The sequence below is a fragment of the Astyanax mexicanus genome, chromosome 7 (assembly GCF_023375975.1).
Source record: "Astyanax mexicanus isolate ESR-SI-001 chromosome 7, AstMex3_surface, whole genome shotgun sequence".
NCBI classification, from domain to species: Eukaryota; Metazoa; Chordata; class Actinopteri; order Characiformes; family Acestrorhamphidae; genus Astyanax; species Astyanax mexicanus.
This window is the reverse complement of record NC_064414.1, coordinates 9,781,867-9,799,896: the sequence shown is the minus strand read 5'-3', so window position 1 is coordinate 9,799,896 and position 18,030 is coordinate 9,781,867. Positions and strand designations below refer to the sequence as shown.

General features: G+C 46.1%; 1 protein-coding gene across 3 annotated transcripts in view; it reads left to right on the top strand.

The window, feature by feature from the left end:
- The window catches only part of pcnx4 (pecanex 4), a 37,437-nt gene extending 19,423 nt beyond the window's left edge, over positions 1-18,014 (top strand). For all 3 annotated transcript variants that reach the window (XM_015605417.3, XM_022685056.2, XM_007247554.4), the window contains exons 10-13: positions 11,982-12,938; positions 13,939-14,147; positions 15,360-15,546; positions 15,641-18,014. In XM_015605417.3, coding sequence (XP_015460903.3) covers positions 11,982-12,938; positions 13,939-14,147; positions 15,360-15,546; positions 15,641-15,892 — 1,605 coding nt within the window. In that variant the 3' untranslated portion in view covers positions 15,893-18,014. The remainder of the gene's footprint in view (positions 1-11,981; positions 12,939-13,938; positions 14,148-15,359; positions 15,547-15,640) is intronic.
- The last annotated feature ends 16 nt before the right edge of the window (positions 18,015-18,030 follow it).

The window sequence follows — 18,030 nt, the reverse complement described above, 5'->3', positions numbered from 1 at the left end:
AGTGTGTGTAGTGTGGGGTGTAGACTGTGTGTGGTGTGGGGTATGTGTGGTGTGTGGGGTGGAGTGTGTTTGGTGTGGGGTATGTGTGGTGTGGAATGTGTGTAGGGTGTGGTGTGGAGTGTGTGTAGTGTGGGGTGTAGACTGTGTGTGGTGTGGGGTGTGTGTGGTGTGGAGTGTGTTTGGTGTGGGGTATGTGTGGTGTGGAGTGTGTGGGGTGGAGTGTGTTTGGTGTGGGGTATGTGTGGTGTGGAATGTGTGTAGGGTGTGGTGTGGAGTGTGTGTAGTGTGGGGTGTAGACTGTGTGTGGTGTGGGGTGTGTGTGTGGTGTGGACTGTGGAGTTTGTGTGGTGTGGAGTATGTGTGGTGTGGAGTGAGTGTGGGGAGTGGACTGTGTGTCGTGTGGTGAGTGTGGGGTGTGTGTGTGATGTTGGGTATGTGTGGTTTGAAGTTTGTGTGGTGTGGTGTATGTGTGGTGTGTGCGTGTGTGTGGTGTGGTGTATGTGTGGTGTGTGCGTGTGTGTGGTGTGGGGTGTGTGTAGTGTTGTATTGGTTCTGGTGTGGGTTGTGTTCAGCAGTATCTTCTCCATACAGATACAGTACTGAGGAGCAGGGCAGAGAGGGGGGCCGTGCGCAGGATCGGCTGGTGTGTGTGAGATGGCCAACATTCCGCCCATTCATTCCTATGGGGAAAGTTCGTACGATAATTTTACGAAAACCGTAAATCGTATCGGTGAGATCAGCATATCGTCTGAAACGTCTCTGCAAGTTCTGTATGTCTTGTGAATTTCGTGGTTCTAGCTTGAAAATTGTGACTTTTAGAGCAGTTTGAAAAAAGTGTGAATGGAAGTCTATGGGGAAAAAAGTGACTTTGACGGAACCGTGCTAGAACCCTGGTTCTCCGATCGCTTAGAAAAGCACAAGCAACTTAAGTGGCTATGGGTTCTACCATCCTGTGAAGTTTGGTGGTTCTAGCTCGAAAACTGTAGGAGGAGTAGCGTTGAGAAATTTTAGCGTAGAATAATAATAATAATAATAATAATAATAACTAGAAAAGGCAAAGTTCGTGAACGAACTTTAAGTTGGCTTGTCAAATAGTTACTAAGTTGAGTAGTGTGTGTGTGTGGTGTGGAGTGTGTGGGGTGTGGAGTGGGTTGTGGAGTGTGTTTGGTGTTGTGTGTTTGGAATGTGGTGTGGAGTGATGTATGTGTGGTGGAGTGTGGGGTGAGTTGTGTGTATCAGGTGTGGAGTGTGTGTGTTATGGAGTGTGTGTGGTGTGGTGTGTAGAGAGTGTGTTGTGGTGTGTGGAGTATGTGTGGTGTGGAGTGTGTGTGGTGTGGTGTATGTGTGGTGGAGTGTGGGGTTTGTGTCAGGTGTGGAGTGTGTGTGGTGTGGGGTATGTGTGGTGTGAAGTGTCTGTGGGGTGGAGTGTGTATGGTGTGGGGTATGTGAGCTGTGGAGTGTGTGTGTGGTATGGAGAGTGTGGGGTATGTGTGGTGTGGGGTGTGAAGTGTGTGGTATGTTTGGGGTGGAGTGTGCGTGGTGTGAGGTATGTGAGCTGTGGAGTGTGTGTGTGTTATGGAGTGTGTGGGGTGTGGGGTATGTGTGGTGTGAAGTGTGTGTGGTGTGGGGTATATGAGGTATCGAGTGTGTGTGTGGTTTAAAGTGTGTGTGGTGTGGGGTATGTGTGGTGTGGAGTGTGTGTGGTGTGGGGTATGTGAGCTGTGGAGTGTGTGTGGTTTAAAGTGTGTGTGGGGTTTGTGTGGTGTGGATTGTGTGTGGTGTGGGGTATGTGTGGTTTGAAGTGTGTGTGGTGTGGGGTATGTGTGGTGGAGTGTGTTTGGTGTGGGGTATGTGTGGTGTGGAATGTGTGTAGGGTGTGGTGTGGAGTGTGTGTAGTGTGGGGTGTAGACTGTGTGTGGTGTGGGGTGTGTGTGGTGTGTAGTGTGTGTGGGGTGGAGTGTGTTTGGTGTGGGGTATGTGTGGTGTGGAATGTGTGTAGGGTGTGGTGTGGAGTGTGTGTAGTGTGGGGTGTAGATTGTGTGTGGTGTGGGGTGTGTGTGGTGTGGAGTGTGTTTGGTGTGGGGTATGTGTGGTGTGGAGTGTGTGGGGTGGAGTGTGTTTGGTGTGGGGTATGTGTGGTGTGGAATGTGTGTAGGGTGTGGTGTGGAGTGTGTGTAGTGTGGGGTGTAGACTGTGTGTGGTGTGTGTGGTGTGTAGTGTGTGTGGTGGAGTGTGTTTGGTGTGGGGTATGTGTGGTGTGGAGTGTGTGTAGTGTGGGGTGTAGACTGTGTGTGGTGTGGGGTGTGTGTGGTGTGGAGTGTGTGTGGTGTGGGGTATGTGAGCTGTGGAGTGTGTGTGTGGTATGGAGTGTGTGTGGTGTGGGGTATGTGTGGTGTGGAGTGTGTGGTGTTGTGTGAATTGTGTGTGGTATGTGTGGGGTGGAGTGTGTGTGGTGTGGGGTATGTGAGCTGTGGAGTGTGTGTGGTTTAAAGTGTGTTGGTGTGGGGTATGAAGTGTGTGTGGGGTGGAGTGTGCGTGGTGTGGGCTATGTGAGCTGTGGAGTGTGTGTGGTTTAAAGTGTGTGTGGTGTGGGGTTTTTGTGGTGTGGATTATGTGTGGTGTGGGGTATGTGTGGTTTGAAGTGTGTGTGGTGTGGGGTATGTGTGGTGTGTGGGGTGGAGTGTGTTTGGTGTGGGGTATGTGTGGTGTGGAATGTGTGTAGGGTGTGGAGTGTGTGTAGTGTGGGGTGTAGACTGTGTGTGGTGTGGGGTGTGTGTGGTGTGTAGTGTGTGTGGTGGAGTGTGTTTGGTGTGGGGTATGTGTGGTGTGGAATGTGTGTAGGGTGTGGTGTGGAGTGTGTGTAGTGTGGGGTGTAGACTGTGTGTGGTGTGTGTGGTGTGTAGTGTGTGTGGTGGAGTGTGTTTGGTGTGGGGTATGTGTGGTGTGGAATGTGTGTAGGGTGTGGTGTGGAGTGTGTGTAGTGTGGGGTGTAGACTGTGTGTGGTGTGGGGTGTGTGTGGTGTGTAGAGTGTGTGTGGTGTGGACTGTGGAGTTTGTGTGGTGTGGAGTATGTTTTGTGTGGAGTGAGTGTGGGGAGTGGACTTTGTGTCATGTGGTAAGTGTGTGTGATGTGGGGTGTGAAGTGTGTGGTGTGGGGTATGTGTGATGTGGAGTGTGTGTGGTGTGGGGTATGTGTGGTTTGAAGTGTGTGTGGTGTGGTGTATGTGTGGTGTGTGCGTGTGTGTGTGTGGTGTGGGCTGTGGAGTTTGTGTGGTGTGGAGTGTGTGTGGTGTGGGGTATGTGTGGTGTGGAGTGTGTGTTGTGTAGAGTGTGGTGTGGTGTGTGGAGTGTGTGTGGTGGGGTGTATAGTGTGTGTGGGGTTTGGTGTGTGTGGTGTGGGGTATGTGTGGTGTGGGGTATGTGTGGTGTGGAGTGTGTGTTGTGTAGAGTGTGGTGTGGTGTGTGGAGTGTGTGTGGTGGGGTGTATAGTGTGGTGGGGTGTGGTGTGTGTGGGGTTTGGTGTGTGTGGTGTGGGGTATGTGTGGTGTGGGGTATGTGTGGTTTGATGTGTGTGGTGTGGTGTATGTGTGGTGTGGTGTGTGTGTAGTGTTGTATTGGTTCTGGTGTGGGTTGTGTTCAGCAGTATCTTCTCCATACAGATACAGTACTGAGGAGCAGGGCAGAGAGGGGGGCCGTGCGCAGGATCGGCTGGTGTGTGTGAGATGGCCAACATTCCGCCCATTCATTCCTATGGGGAAAGTTCGTACGATAATTTTACGAAAACCGTAAATCGTATCGGTGAGATCAGCATATCGTCTGAAACGTCTTTGCAAGTTCTGTATGTCTTGTGAATTTCGTGGTTCTAGCTTGAAAATTGTGACTTTTAGAGCAGTTTGAAAAAAGTGTGAATGGAAGTCTATGGGGAAAAAAGTGACTTTGACGGAACCATGCTAGAACCCTGGTTCTCCGATCGCTTAGAAAAGCACAAGCAACTTAAGTGGCTATGGGTTCTACCATCTTGTGAAGTTTGGTGGTTCTAGCTCGAAAACTGTAGGAGGAGTAGCGTTGAGAAATTTTAGCGTAGAATAATAATAATAACTAGAAAAGGCAAAGTTCGTGAACGAACTTTAAGTTGGCTTGGAAAAGAGCGCTAATAACGTTGAAAAGTTAAAATGGTTGACAGAAACTTAAAAAGCTGTTTCTGTCTGAAGAGTGTGAAGAGTCGTTGCTATGCTGTTAACTTTTGGCTAAAAGCTAAATACCAAAAACGCTGTAATCTAAAAACGTTTGGTTAAACGCTTAAATCTAAAAACATTTGGTTAAACGCTGAAATCTAAAAACCTTTGGTTAATTGCTTACATCTAGAAATGTTTTGTAAGATGCTGAAATCCAAAAACTTTTGGTTAAACACTGAAATCTTAAAACGTTTGTTTAACAGCTGAAATCTAAAAACTTTTGGTTAAACGCTGAAATCTTAAAACGTTTGTTTTCATGTTGAAATCTCGAAACTTTTGGTTAAATGCTGAAATCTAAAAACTTTTGGTTAAATGTTGAAATCTAAAAAATTTTGGTTAAGTGCTGAAATCTAAAACTTTTGGTTACATGCTGAAATCTAAAAACTTTCCAGGTGGTTGCTAAGGTGTTGCTATAGTATCTGGGGTGGTTGCTGAGGTGTTGCTAGGTGGTTGCTAAGGTGTTGCTATGGTATCCAGGGTGGTTGCTAAGGAGTTGCTAGGTGGTTGCTAAGGTGTTGCTATGGTATCCAGGGTGGTTGCTAAGGTGTTGCTATGGTATCCAGGGTGGTTGCTAAGGTGTTGCTAGGCAGTTGCTAAGTGGTTGCTAGGCAGTTGCTAACGTTTTCCAAGTGGTTGCTAGGCAGTTGCTAAGTGGTTGCTAGGCAGTTGCTAACATTTTCCAGGTGGTTGCTAGGTAGTTGCTAACATATTCCAGGTGGTTGCTAGGCAGCTGCTAAGTGGTTGCTAGGCAGTTGCTAACGTTTTCCAGGTGGTTGCTAAGTGGTTGCTAGGCAGTTGCTAACGTTTTCCAGGTGGTTGCTAGGCAGTTGCTAAGTGGTTGCTAGGCAGTTGCTAAGTGGTTGCTAGGCAGTTGCTAACGTTTTCCAAGTGGTTGCTAGGCAGTTGCTAAGTGGTTGCTAGGCAGTTGCTAACGTTTTCCAGGTGGTTGCTAAGTGGTTGCTAACTGGTTGCTAGGCAGTTGCTATCATTTCTAAAGTGGTTCCTAAGTGGTTGCTAGGCAGTTGCTAACGTTTTCCTAGTGGTTGCTAAGTGGTTGCTAGGTAGTTGCTAACATATTCCAGGTGGTTGCTAGGCAGCTGCTAAGTGGTTGCTAGGCAGTTGCTAACGTTTTCCAGGTGGTTGCTAAGTGGTTGCTTGGCAGTTGCTAACGTTTTCCAGGTGGTTGCTAGGCAGTTGCTAAGTGGTTGCTAGGCAGTTGCTAACGTTTTCCAAGTGGTTGCTAGGCAGTTGCTAAGTGGTTGCTAGGCAGTTGCTAACGTTTTCCAGGTGGTTGCTAAGTGGTTGCTAGGCAGTTGCTAACGTTTTCCAGGTGGTTGTTAGGCAGTTGCTAAGTGGTTGCTAGGCAGTTGCTAACGTTTTCCAGGTGGTTGCTCAGTGGTTGCTAGGCAGTTGCTAACGTTTTCCAGGTGGTTGCTAAGTGGTTGCTAGGCAGTTGCTAACCTATTCCAGGTGGTTGCTAGGCAGTTGCTAAGTGGTTGCTAGGCAGTTGCTAACGTTTTCCAAGTGGTTGCTAGGCAGTTGCTAAGTGGTTGCTAGGCAGTTGCTAACGTTTTCCAGGTGGTTGCTAAGTGGTTGCTAGGCAGTTGCTAACGTTTTCCAGGTGGTTGCTAGGCAGTTGCTAAGTGGTTGCTAGGCAGTTGCTAACGTTTTCCAAGTGGTTGCTAGGCAGTTGCTAAGTGGTTGCTAGGCAGTTGCTAACGTTTTCCAGGTGGTTGCTAAGTGGTTGCTAGGCAGTTGCTAACATTTTCCAGGTGGTTGCTAGGCAGTTGCTAAGTTGTTGCTAGGCAGTTGCTAACGTTTTCCAGGTGGTTGCTAAGTGGTTGCTAGGCAGTTGCTAACGTATTCCAGGTGGTTGCTAGGCAGTTGCTAAGTGGTTGCTAGGCAGTTGCTAACGTTTTCCAGGTGGTTGCTCAGTGGTTGCTAGGCAGTTGCTAACGTTTTCCAGGTGGTTGCTAAGTGGTTGCTAGGCAGTTGCTAACGTATTCCAGGTGGTTGCTAGGCAGTTGCTAACGTTTTCCAAGTGGTTGCTAGGCAGTTGCTAAGTGGTTGCTAGGCAGTTGCTAACGTTTTCCAGGTGGTTGCTAAGGTGTTGCTAAGTGGTTGCTAGGCAGTTGCTAACGTTTTCCAGGTGGTTGCTAAGGTGGTTGCTAAGCAGTTATTAGGTGGTTGCTAAGCCCTGGCTGGGGTGCCGGGGTGTCCAAACTTTTGACTGATAGCTGCTCCATACAGCTGCTCCTCCATACACTCACAGTACTGGAGGAGCAGGGGAGAGAAGGGGTTCCGTGCGCAGAGCTGCTCGTGTGTGAGATGGAACTCTGGGCCCCCCATTCATTTCTATGGGAAAACTTCGTACGACATTTGTACGAAAACCGTACGACGTATCGTCGAAACGTTAAAATTTTCGGAAAGAACGCGGTAAGTTCTATAGACCGTCCGATTTTTGTCTTTGTATGTCAAAAATTGTTACCTACACAAACGTTCAAAGTTGTCCCCCATTCATTTCCTATGGGAAAAAAAAGCGTACGTTTACGAAGTTTTTACGAAAACCGTACGATGTATCGCTTAAAAAAGCACAAGCAACCTAATCGGGTATAGGTCCTACGATACTGCAAAATTTCGTGATTCTACGTCAAAAGCCCTAGGAGGAGATGCGTATAGAAATTTGAGCGCGGAATAATAATAATAATAATAATAATAATAAGAAGATTACGAAGAACAGTAAGTTGGCTTTTCCAAGCCAACTTAACTAGAAAAGGCAAAGTTCGTGAACGAACTTTAAGTTGGCTTGTCAAATAGTTACTAAGTTGTGTAGTGTGTGTGTGGTGTGGAGTGTGTGGGGTGTGGAGTGGGTTGTGGAGTGTGTTTGGTGTGGTGTGTTTGGAATGTGGTGTGGAGTGTGGTGTATGTGTGGTGGAGTGTGGGGTGAGTTGTGTGTATCAGGTGTGGAGTGTGTGTGTTGTGGAGTGTGTGTGGTGTGGTGTGTAGAGAGTGTGGTGTGGTGTGTGGAGTATGTGTGGTGTGGAGTGTGTGTGGTGTGGCGTATGTGTGGTGGAGTGTGGGGTTTGTGTCAGGTGTGGAGTGTGTGTGGTGTGGGGTATGTGTGGTGTGAAGTGTGTGTGGGGTGGAGTGTTTATGGTGTGGGGTATGTGAGCTGTGGAGTGTGTGCGTGGTATGGAGAGTGTGGGGTTTGTGTGGTGTGGGAAGTGTGTGTGGTATGTGTGGGGTGGAGTGTGTATGGTGTGGGGTATGTGAGCTGTGGAGTGTGTGTGTGGTATGGAGAGTGTGGGGTATGTGTGGTGTGGGGTGTGTGGTATGTTTGGGGTGGAGTGTGTGTGGTGTGAGGTATGTGAGCTGTGGAGTGTGTGTGTGGTATGGAGTGTGTGGGGTGTGGGGTATGTGTGGTGTGAAGTGTGTGTGGTGTGGGGTATATGAGCTATCGAGTGTGCGTGTGGTTTAAAGTGTGTGTGGTGTGGGGTATGTGTGGTGTGGAGTGTGTGGTGTTGTGTGAATTGTGTGTGGTATGTGTGGGGTGGAGTGTGTGTGGTGTGGGGTATGTGAGCTGTGGAGTGTGTGTGGTTTAACGTGTGTGTGTTGTGTTGTATGAAGTGTGTGTGGGGTGGAGTGTGTGTGGTGTGGGGTATGTGTGGTGTGAAGTGTGTGTGGGGTGGAGTGTGTATGGTGTGGGGTATGTGAGCTGTGGAGTGTGTGTGGTATGGAGTGTGTGGGGTATGTGTGGTGTGGGGTGTGAAGTGTGTGGTATGTTTGGGGTGGAGTGTGCGTGGTGTGAGGTATGTGAGCTGTGGAGTGTGTGTGTGGTATGGAGTGTGTGGGGTGTGGGGTACGTGTGGTGTGAAGTGTGTGTGGTGTGGGGTATATGAGCTATCGAGTGTGTGTGTGGTTTAAAGTGTGTGTGGTGTGGGGTATGTGTGGTGTGGAGTGTGTGGTGTTGTGTGAATTGTGTGTGGTATGTGTGGGGTGGAGTGTGTGTGGTGTGGGGTATGTGAGCTGTGGAGTGTGTGTGGTTTAAAGTGTGTGTGTTGTGTTGTATGAAGTGTGTGTGGGGTGGAGTGTGTGTGGTGTGGGGTATGTGTGGTGTGAAGTGTGTGGGGTGGAGTGTGTATGGTGTGGGGTATGTGAGCTGTGGAGTGTGTGTGGTATGGAGTGTGTGGGGTATGTGTGGTGTGGGGTGTGAAGTGTGTGGTATGTTTGGGGTGGAGTGTGCGTGGTGTGAGGTATGTGAGCTGTGGAGTGTGTGTGTGGTATGGAGTGTTTGGGGTGTGGGGTATGTGTGGTGTGGGGTATATGAGCTATCGAGTGTGTGTGTGGTTTAAAGTGTGTGTGGTGTGGGGTATGTGTGGTGTGGAGTGTGTGGTGTTGTGTGAATTGTGTGTGGTATGTGTGGGATGGAGTGTGTGTGGTGTGGGGTATGTGAGCTGTGGAGTGTGTGTGGTTTAAAGTGTGTGTGGTGTGGGGTATGAAGTGTGTGTGGGGTGGAGTGTGTGTGGTGTGGGCTATGTGAGCTGTGGAGTGTGTGTGGTTTAAAGTGTGTGTGGTGTGGGGTTTGTGTGGTGTGGATTGTGTGTGGTGTGGGGTATGTGTGGTGTGGAATGTGTGTAGGGCGTGGTGTGGAGTGTGTGTAGTGTGGGGTGTAGACTGTGTGTGGTGTGTAGTGTGTGTGGTGTGTGGGGTGGAGTGTGTTTGGTGTGGGGTATGTGTGGTGTGGAATGTGTGTAGGGTGTGGTGTGGAGTGTGTGTAGTGTGGGGTGTAGACTGTGTGTGGTGTGGGGTGTGTGTGGTGTGTAGAGTGTGTGTGGTGTGGACTGTGGAGTTTGTGTGGTGTGGAGTGAGTGTGGGGAGTGGACTGTGTGTCGTGTGGTGAGTGTGTGTGGTGTGGGGTGTGAAGTGTGTGGTTTGTGGTATTTGTGATGTGGAGTGTGTGTGGTGTGGTGTATGTGTGGTGTGTGCGTGTGTGTGGTGTGGAGTATGTGTGGTGTGGAGTGAGTGTGGGGAGTGGACTGTATGTCGTGTGGTGAGTGTGTGTGGTGTGTGGTGTGTGTGTGGTGTGGGGTATGTGTGGTTTGAAGTGTGTGTGGTGTGGGGTATGTGTGGTTTGAAGTGTGTGTTGTGTGGGGTTTGTGTGGTGTGGAGTGTGTGTGGTGTGGGGTATGTGTGGTGTGGAATGTGTGTAGGGTGTGGTGTGGAGTGTTTGTAGTGTGAGGTGTGGACTGTGTGTGGTGTGTAGAGTGTGTGTGGTGTGGACTGTGGAGTTTGTGTGGTGTGGAGTATGTGTGTGGTGTGGGTTATGTGTGGTTTGAAGCGTGTGTGGTGTGGGGTATGTGTGGTTTGAAGTGTTTGTGGTGTGGAGTGCGTGGGGTGTGGAGTGTGTGGGGTGTGTAGAGTGTGTGGTGTGGGGTGTGTGTGGTGTGTAGAGTGTGTGGTGTGGGCTGTGGAGTGGGTGTAGTGTGGGGTGTAGACTGTGTGTGGTGTGGGGTGTGTGTGTGGTGTGGACTGTGGAGTTTGTGTGGTGTGGAGTGAGTGTGGGGAGTGGACTGTGTGTCGTGTGGTGAGTGAGTGGAGTGTGTGTGGTGTGGGGTGTGAAGTGTGTGGTGTGGGGTATGTGTGGTTTGAAGTGTGTGTGGTGTGTGCGTGTGTGTGGTGTGGGGTGTGTGTGGTTTGAAGTGTGTGTGGTGTGGGGTATGTGTGGTTTGAAGTGTGTGTGGTGTGGTGTATGTGTGGTGTGTGCGTGCGTGTGTGTGGTGTGGGGTATGTGTGGTTTGAAGTGTGTGTGGTGTGGTGTATGTGTGGTGTGTGCGTGTGTGTGGTGTGGGGTATGTGTGGTTTGAAGTGTGTGTGGTGTGGTGTATGTGTGGTGTGTGTGGGGTGTGTGTAGTGTGGGCTGTGGACTGTGTGTGCTGTGGGGTGTGTGTGGGGTGTAGAGTGTGTGTGGTGTGGGCTGTGGAGTGGGGTGTGAAGTGTGGAGTGTGTGGTGTGGGGTATGTGTGGTGTGGAGTGTGTGGGGTGTGTAGAGTGTGTGGGGTGTGGGGTTTGTGTGGTGTGTAGTGGGGTGTGTGTGTAGTGTGTTATTGGTTCTGGTGTGGGTTGTGTTCAGCAGTCTCTTCTCCATACAGATACAGTACTGAGGAGCAGGGCAGAGAGGGGGGCCGTGCGCAGGATCGGCTGGTGTGTGTGAGATGGCCAACATTCCGCCCATTCATTCCTATGGGGAAAGTTCGTACGATAATTTTACGAAAACCGTAAATCGTATCGGTGAGATCAGCATATCGTCTGAAACGTCTCTGCAAGTTCTGTATGTCTTGTGAATTTCGTGGTTCTAGCTTGAAAATTGTGACTTTTAGAGCAGTTTGAAAAAAGTGTGAATGGAAGTCTATGGGGAAAAAAGTGACTTTGACGGAACCGTGCTAGAACCCTGGTTCTCCGATCGCTTAGAAAAGCACAAGCAACTTAAGTGGCTATGGGTTCTACCATCCTGTGAAGTTTGGTGGTTCTAGCTCGAAAACTGTAGGAGGAGTAGCGTTGAGAAATTTTAGCGTAGAATAATAATAATAATAATAATAATAATAATAATAAGAAGAATAAGAAGAACAGTAAGTTGGCTTTTCCAAGCCAACTTAATAAGAAGAATAAGAAGAACTATAAGTTGGCTTTGACAAGCCAACTTAATAATAATAAGAAGAATAAGAAGAACAGTAAGTTGGCTTTTCCAAGCCAACTTAATAATAATAATAATAATAATAATAAAAAAAATAAGAAGATTACGAAGAACAATAAGTTGGCTTTTCCAAGCCAACTTAATGACGTGTAAATGATAGTAATCAAGAAAATGTATTATTAAAAGTAGTATGTTTCATTATAGTCTGTGGCCTGTGACTGCACATATGTTTCTCCTTTTGGCCCGAACAAGAACATTTTGGACACCCCTGCTCTAGAGCAAGGGTTCTGAACCTTTTGCCCACGTAACTCACAACAAAACTTTCCATACCCCAGAATATTTTATTTGCTGTTTAAAACCAAACACAGCACAAACATCAACGTCATCCTTTTCTGTTCCTGTGCATGTGAAGCCTAGTACTGGGTATTCACTGCTGTATTTCCTTTGTTTGGATTTCTGCTTGATCTATGCTTGCTTGGCACATGTTACATTTGCTGAACTATCTATATATTGTTTTTTTTTTCCTTTGCTAAATAGAAAAAAGAATTTTGACCTACAGCCCCCTTGCAGAGCCACAGGTTGAAAACATTTATATTTTTGTTCTTCTACCACTCAGGTTGTCTTGTGTCATCTCTTTATTCTGTACCATCCTTTTATTAATCTGTTTTTTGGTTTGAATATGATGCATCCTCACAACATGATTCTGCCAATAGATGTATAATATAGAAATAACAGAAAGACTTAATGGCATTTTACAATTAAATTACAATTATTACAAAAAAACTTCCTTGCAATAGAAGAGACTGATTCAATTTTAGAAGTATTGTCAGTTAATATTTACATCTCAATAAAAGACAGGTTTAAGGAGAATTTCTGAAAATAACAACATCCAGTGTGTTGAATGTGTCTCCTGTAAATTTTTGTTTGTAGTTTTTATATAGGTATATATAAGTAAATATAGGTACGTCAACATCAAGTTCTCCAAGTAATCGAACTACAAAAATATGTCTTAGTTGCACGCCTGTTTAAACTGATGTTCTTTCTTTTATTTTTAGGGTTTGGAGCTGCAGGAGACGTCCTGTCACACAGTGGAGGCCAGACGAGTGGACGAGGTGTTTGAAGGTGCATTTGATCGACTTGAACGTCCAGGTCGTTTCCTGCGTTTCCTGAACGCGCACTGGGAGAACTCCCTCACGCCCTGCTCTGCCCTGCCTGTCCGGGTCTACTCTGATGCCCGGAATGTTTTGACGGGCATAATCGACTCGCCCGACCACTTGTGCCACCTCCGCTCAGACTTTCTGAAGACCCTGCTGTGGATTTTGCTGCGCCAATGTCTCCAGGACAAGGCCTACAGCATCCGCAGGGCCAAAGGCCACTCCCTGCAGGCTTCTGGACGCAAGTCTCAAAACTCCCAGCATCCTGAGCCTCCTGGCCCGGGTGACGTGAAAATGCCTGTGGCCTCTCAGGGGCATCCTGACTCCTCATCTTCTCCTAATCTGAGGGGACGGGACAGCTCCAGCTTGTCCTCATTTGCTGATTGGTCGGACGAGGACGACCTTTTTGGACCTGTTCCAGCAAGAAAGCCGGTTAAGATGATAATGGTGCGGACAGAACAGAGTCAGACTGGGCTAGAGCCTGGCTTCTCTCTGCCCGGTTCTGCAGAAATACACAGTCTGTATGAGAACATGGCACTGGCGTCTCTGCCCACGCTGAGGCCGCTGGGATTGGGCCTCGGCATGGGACTCGGCCTGCCTGCAACGGACAAAGGCAGGGAGAACCAAATCCCTACTGTAACCACTAACATCACCACCACCACGTTTATAGATCCCACCCAGCCCCTCAACTTCTCCTGCCCACACTCAGAGAGCCTCTCCCTGCCCACAGCCTGGATGAATGCCCCCTTGCCCCCCTCCAGGCTCCAAGCCCTTCGTCCCTGCTTCCCTGAGGAGTGGTTCCATTTCTGCCTGTCCCGGATGGTCATGCAAGGCTTCTGGGAGGGGGAACCTGAACAGGTGTGCAAGAGCCAGGTTTCCTTAAAGCATCTGAACACAAACATCATTATTAAAAAGTTCACACTAAAGACTTTCGCTAGATCACTAATTGAGATGAACTGTTCAATTCTGTTCCAGATGTCTTTTTTTTGTAGGGATGCACCAAAATTGTTTTTTTTTAAACTGAACAAAATGGAGTATTTCATCTGTCAGGTTTTCATAAGTTTATCATTTTCTTTTCAAAATTATATTAAATAGCCTAAATGTATTTTGCTTTTAATAATTTAAAATATTTATTGAACATTTTTCGTATCCCAGCAGACAGAACAACAAATCACAGTATATTTACCTCATTAGTGCTACCATAGTCACACATTTACATCAACAGTGCTATTCTAAACATACGTTAACTTCAACAGTGCTATTCTAATCTTACATTTACTTCAACAGTGCTACTTGAAGTAACATGCAATTAGCTAGGTTGGGATTTACACAGAGAAAGGCAGACGATTTTTGGGGAAAAAAAAAAAAAAAGTAAACTGATGCAGAGCATGGTACCTTATGAATGATTGATTAATTTAGTCCTAAATTAAGTAAAAATGAACATAATCACGCCGTTTTCTAGCTACCTTTCGGCTTTTCTCAGTATGACTTAAAATAAGTTTGTCATATTTCTGTGTAAATGATAAAATATTTTCTAATGTCTTTTTATTTATTCGGTTTAACATAGAAGGCTATTTGTCATTTTTGTAAATTAATCAAAACAGGCTGATTTTGCAGCTTAGTTTACACATGTGGACTATAGGGAGTGTGCATGGGGTTACTGTTATATATTATATAACTCTTATTTTAAAAAAGTAAAATGAATTGAAATTCATTGAAATGAAATTTATATGCTACCTGTTCTTTAATTGTGCTCCATTTTAACTGCTTTATTAATCTAAATCTGCTTATAAATCACTTTTATGCAGCTTTAAACATTTCTTCTCCACCTCACCTGTATACTTTGATGTTCCTGCAGGTGTGTAGGGCTCTGCAGGAGGACCAGGTTCTGAGGGGGCTGTACAGCCAGGTGGCGCTGTCGTGTTTGGTGGCGCTGGGAGCGGACGCTGCGGTGCCCAGCCCCAGCCTGCTGTTCAGGGTTTACTGTGGCGACGCCCCGTTATCCGACGGACTCGACTGGCTTAGAGCCAATAAAGAGCTGCATCAGCTCACCCTCAGGGCTTTTAGGTGTGTATAGCGCCACCTATTGTGCATTTTACAGCTATTTCAGCTACACTTATCACTAACAGATGCAGAAGTCTGCTGTCCTGCACTCCATAGACATGCTCTGGCAGTAAAATGAAAGATGGAATGACCTAGGAAAACACCAGAAAATCAGGACATAATATTTTTGCCCTGATAGAGCTGCCCCGAGCAACAGACTCTAGTTTGCTGATAAAAATGTTAATGTCTGATGTTTTCTTATGAAAAAAACATATACAGTATCGGTCAAAAGGTTTAGAACATCCCCATTTTTCCCCTCTATTTTTGCTATTTAAGCTCCTTAGGTTCAGTCAGTTACCGGAAATGGTACAAAATCCAGTGTACAAAATGTTGCAGTAAACTGACGAGATCTTTAAGATAAACAAATTAACTAAAAACCTGAAAAAAGTCTATATATATCTATATATCAATATATTGTTTAGAAAAAAGGGTTATTTAGTTAACAGCTTACAGCTGATAAGTAGCAATAAAAATAAACTGAGCTTTGGAAATGGATTGGTCAATTTACAATGTCCTTTGTCTGTAGTAAAGCAGGGCAGATACTGATTTTGTTACTGTACTCATTGACACAACTCACAGCCCATTCAGAGTCTTTTCTTTAGAAGACTTTAAAAGACTTTTGGAAAACTGGAACAGGAAAATGTCTGGCTGACCCACATGGCAAGAAGTTGAAGCAGTCTTTAAACAAACCAGAGGAAAAACTTTTGGTGTTGTGCCAAAATCCAACTCCCTTTGGTGTGCATGTGCATCATGCAGCAGTTAGAATACAAACAATTAGACTGGGTTTTAATTTATTTACTGTAACAGTAGATTAACGAGTATTTAAAAAAGCAAAAATAAAAGGAATCTGAGGAGAATTTTTACACTCATTCTGTGTGAGGTGAAAGCAAAGCATCTCGCTGAACTCATGACATGATGAACATTCTACAAACTGATTTATATAAAATATAGAGAGACTCCGCCCATGTAGCTGATGACGACAGGATGTAGTAAAGTTCTACTACATAGAACTACCTTAACCGGATCAAATACACACAATAAAACTAAGACATGGACCTTGGTGAAGACACTTGTTTGAACTTTCTTGCATGAAAATACCATTATACTGTCTTTATTTATTTAATTTTGTTATGGCAAAGCTTTGTAAAGTATTTGTGTGTGTGTGTGTGTGTTTAGGTACAGTGTTAAGTTGCTAATAGACCAGGCATCTCTTGGCCCAGTGGAGAGTCTGGAGGAGCTGTACACGACTCTACAGGATTACCACAATGACTGGTTCATCGGTCTGGTGACAGAGCGCGGCTGGCACGACAGCGTTGTCCAGGAGAAGCCTTTCCTCTTCTCTCTCGGACAGGATCTCACCATGGTAAGCCTGCACACCTTCTGAGTTTAACCCCTGATAACTTTAAAGGAGTAGATATCAACTGTGGGTGTCTGTGTGTGTGTGTTTGTGTGTGTAGGGTACGTATACGGGCCGCGTGCTGTCCCTGCAGGAGAACCTGGTGCAGGTCGGTGTCCTGAACGAGGAGTGTGTTCGGGGTCAGTGGGCAAATCTGTCCTGGGAGCTGCTCTACGCCACAAACGATGATGAGGAACGCTACAGCATCCAGGCTCACCCCGTAATGCTGAGGAACCTCACTGTGCAGGCGGCCGACCCCCCACTGGGGTACCCCATCTATTCCTCCGCACCCATCCATGTCGCCTGCTTATGATACACACTCACCCCCCTCCCACCCCTGCACCCTATCACACCCTCCCACACTACATCAATCCTGATCGGTTAGATATAGGATTATTTCTATTGGACCGCCCCTTTTTTGCATTAGGTTATATGGCCACCTGAGAATTTCTGCTTAATGGGACAGACCCAGATTAAATATGAGGAAACACATTTTAAAACAGTAGGAAATACACAGTCAAGTCACAGCATAATAATGACCACCTTTTTGCAATTGCACATACTGTGCATGTATGTGCTCTTTGTAGCTCTGTAGCCACAGACTGTAGTTCTGTTTCTGTTTCTCTGCGTACTTTACAGACCTGCATTTTGCTGAACAGGTACGCATTTTGACCTCTTAGTATGCTTGTACGGTTCTATTCTTAACTATCTCACGTTTCTTTAGTTGGTACGCATTTTGACCTTCTAGTACGCTTGTACGGTTCTGTCCTAAACTATGTCACAATTCTCTAGTTTTACTGAAGTTGTTGTTGAAGTTGATTGAGTCATAGAGATCTGTGCATAAGCAGAGTGCTTTCTGCCAATTAGAGCACTTTATTTTTATACAATAACCCTGCCATTTAAGGTTATTTCACAGTTGGCAGGTCTGACTTTATTATCCTCCTTTCGACCTGTTATTCAGGGTCCCCACAGGACCACCACAGAGCAGTTATTATTTGGCTGGTGGGTCATTTTTTTCAACATATAGCTGCTTCACCTTGTAGATGCCAAGAAGTCAAAACCAGAAGCTCTGAATCTGTTGCTGCACAATTGGGTTTGTCATCCTCAAGTATTTCCTCAGTGATCACAAGAGACTTTTGGCTCGATATTTCTGATTGGTGGACTATTCTCAGTCCAGCAGTGACACTAAAGTGTTTAAAAACTCCAGCAGCACTGCTGTGTCTGAGCCACTTACCACCACCATGCCAGTACAGTCGCTGCAGTGCTGAGAATGACCCACCACTCAAATAATAGCTGCTCTGTGGTGGTCCTGTGGGGTCCGGACCATCGAAGAACAGGGTAAAAGGAAAATAGTAAAGTACTGCAATTTTCCCACTATAAGGCACACAATCAATGAAAGTCTATTTTCTGAAAGGCCAAAGAGCTAGCGTGGTTAGCAGGTAATGCTAATGCTGCTACAGCAGTGCTAGCCAGCCTTAGTTGCAGGCTACAGTTCGATATACTTCCCTCTGAACGGCTAAAGAGCAAGCGCTTATCGCAGACAGCAGGTAATGCTAATGTTGCTACAGCAGTGCTAGCCTGGGTTAGAAGTAGGCTACAGTCTGGTAATACTCACCTCTGAACAGGCAAATAGCGGATATTGGCTAATGCTATTACTACTTAGAACCTGACTGGTGAAATTCATACATAAGACTTTAAGAATTAAGGCGCACTGATGATTTTTGGGAAAATTAAAGGATTTTAAGTGCACCTTATAGTATGAAAAATACGGTGTGCAGAGAAACAGACACACAACTACAGTAATTATAGAACTACAAGGTGTCCAGTTTATTGTGAATTGACTGTGCAGTTTAATATTACATTACAAAATACTTGTTCACACATATAGACACTTTTCTTGGGAAAACCTGTTTTTTTTTTTTTTTTAGCTTTTAGTCACAAATGTTTACGTGTGTGTTAATAGTCTTTAACATGTTAAGTTATTGTAAACTGGCAAAATCAACACCTTTTCTTAAAGCTAGGTGTCCCCAAACTTTTGATGCTTCAGTGCCACCTGTGTCCCTCCACATCTGACCCGGTCCAGCCTGGACAGCTCCATCCAGGGGCCACAAGTGATGCTCACACCCATGTGGCCCTAATGGGTTTAAAAGAAAACTCTAGCCAGTGCCTGTGTGTTCCTATACACACACATATACACAGACACACACAAAACAAACTGGGGGTTCACACAGAGGCAGTCGTAAGGAAGGACTTCAATAAGCATCATAACCCTGTGGGGTCTCAAGCTGGTCCAGTACTCACACAGACATGTACTCTTTACAGCTACGATGAACTGAAGGAGTGTTGGACAGACTGGACTGCTTGTCTTTGTGAGGACTTTTAAAGACATTTTTTGTAATTGGAAGTATAAAATAAATCTGAATGATATACTGCTATATTTTTGTGTGAAAC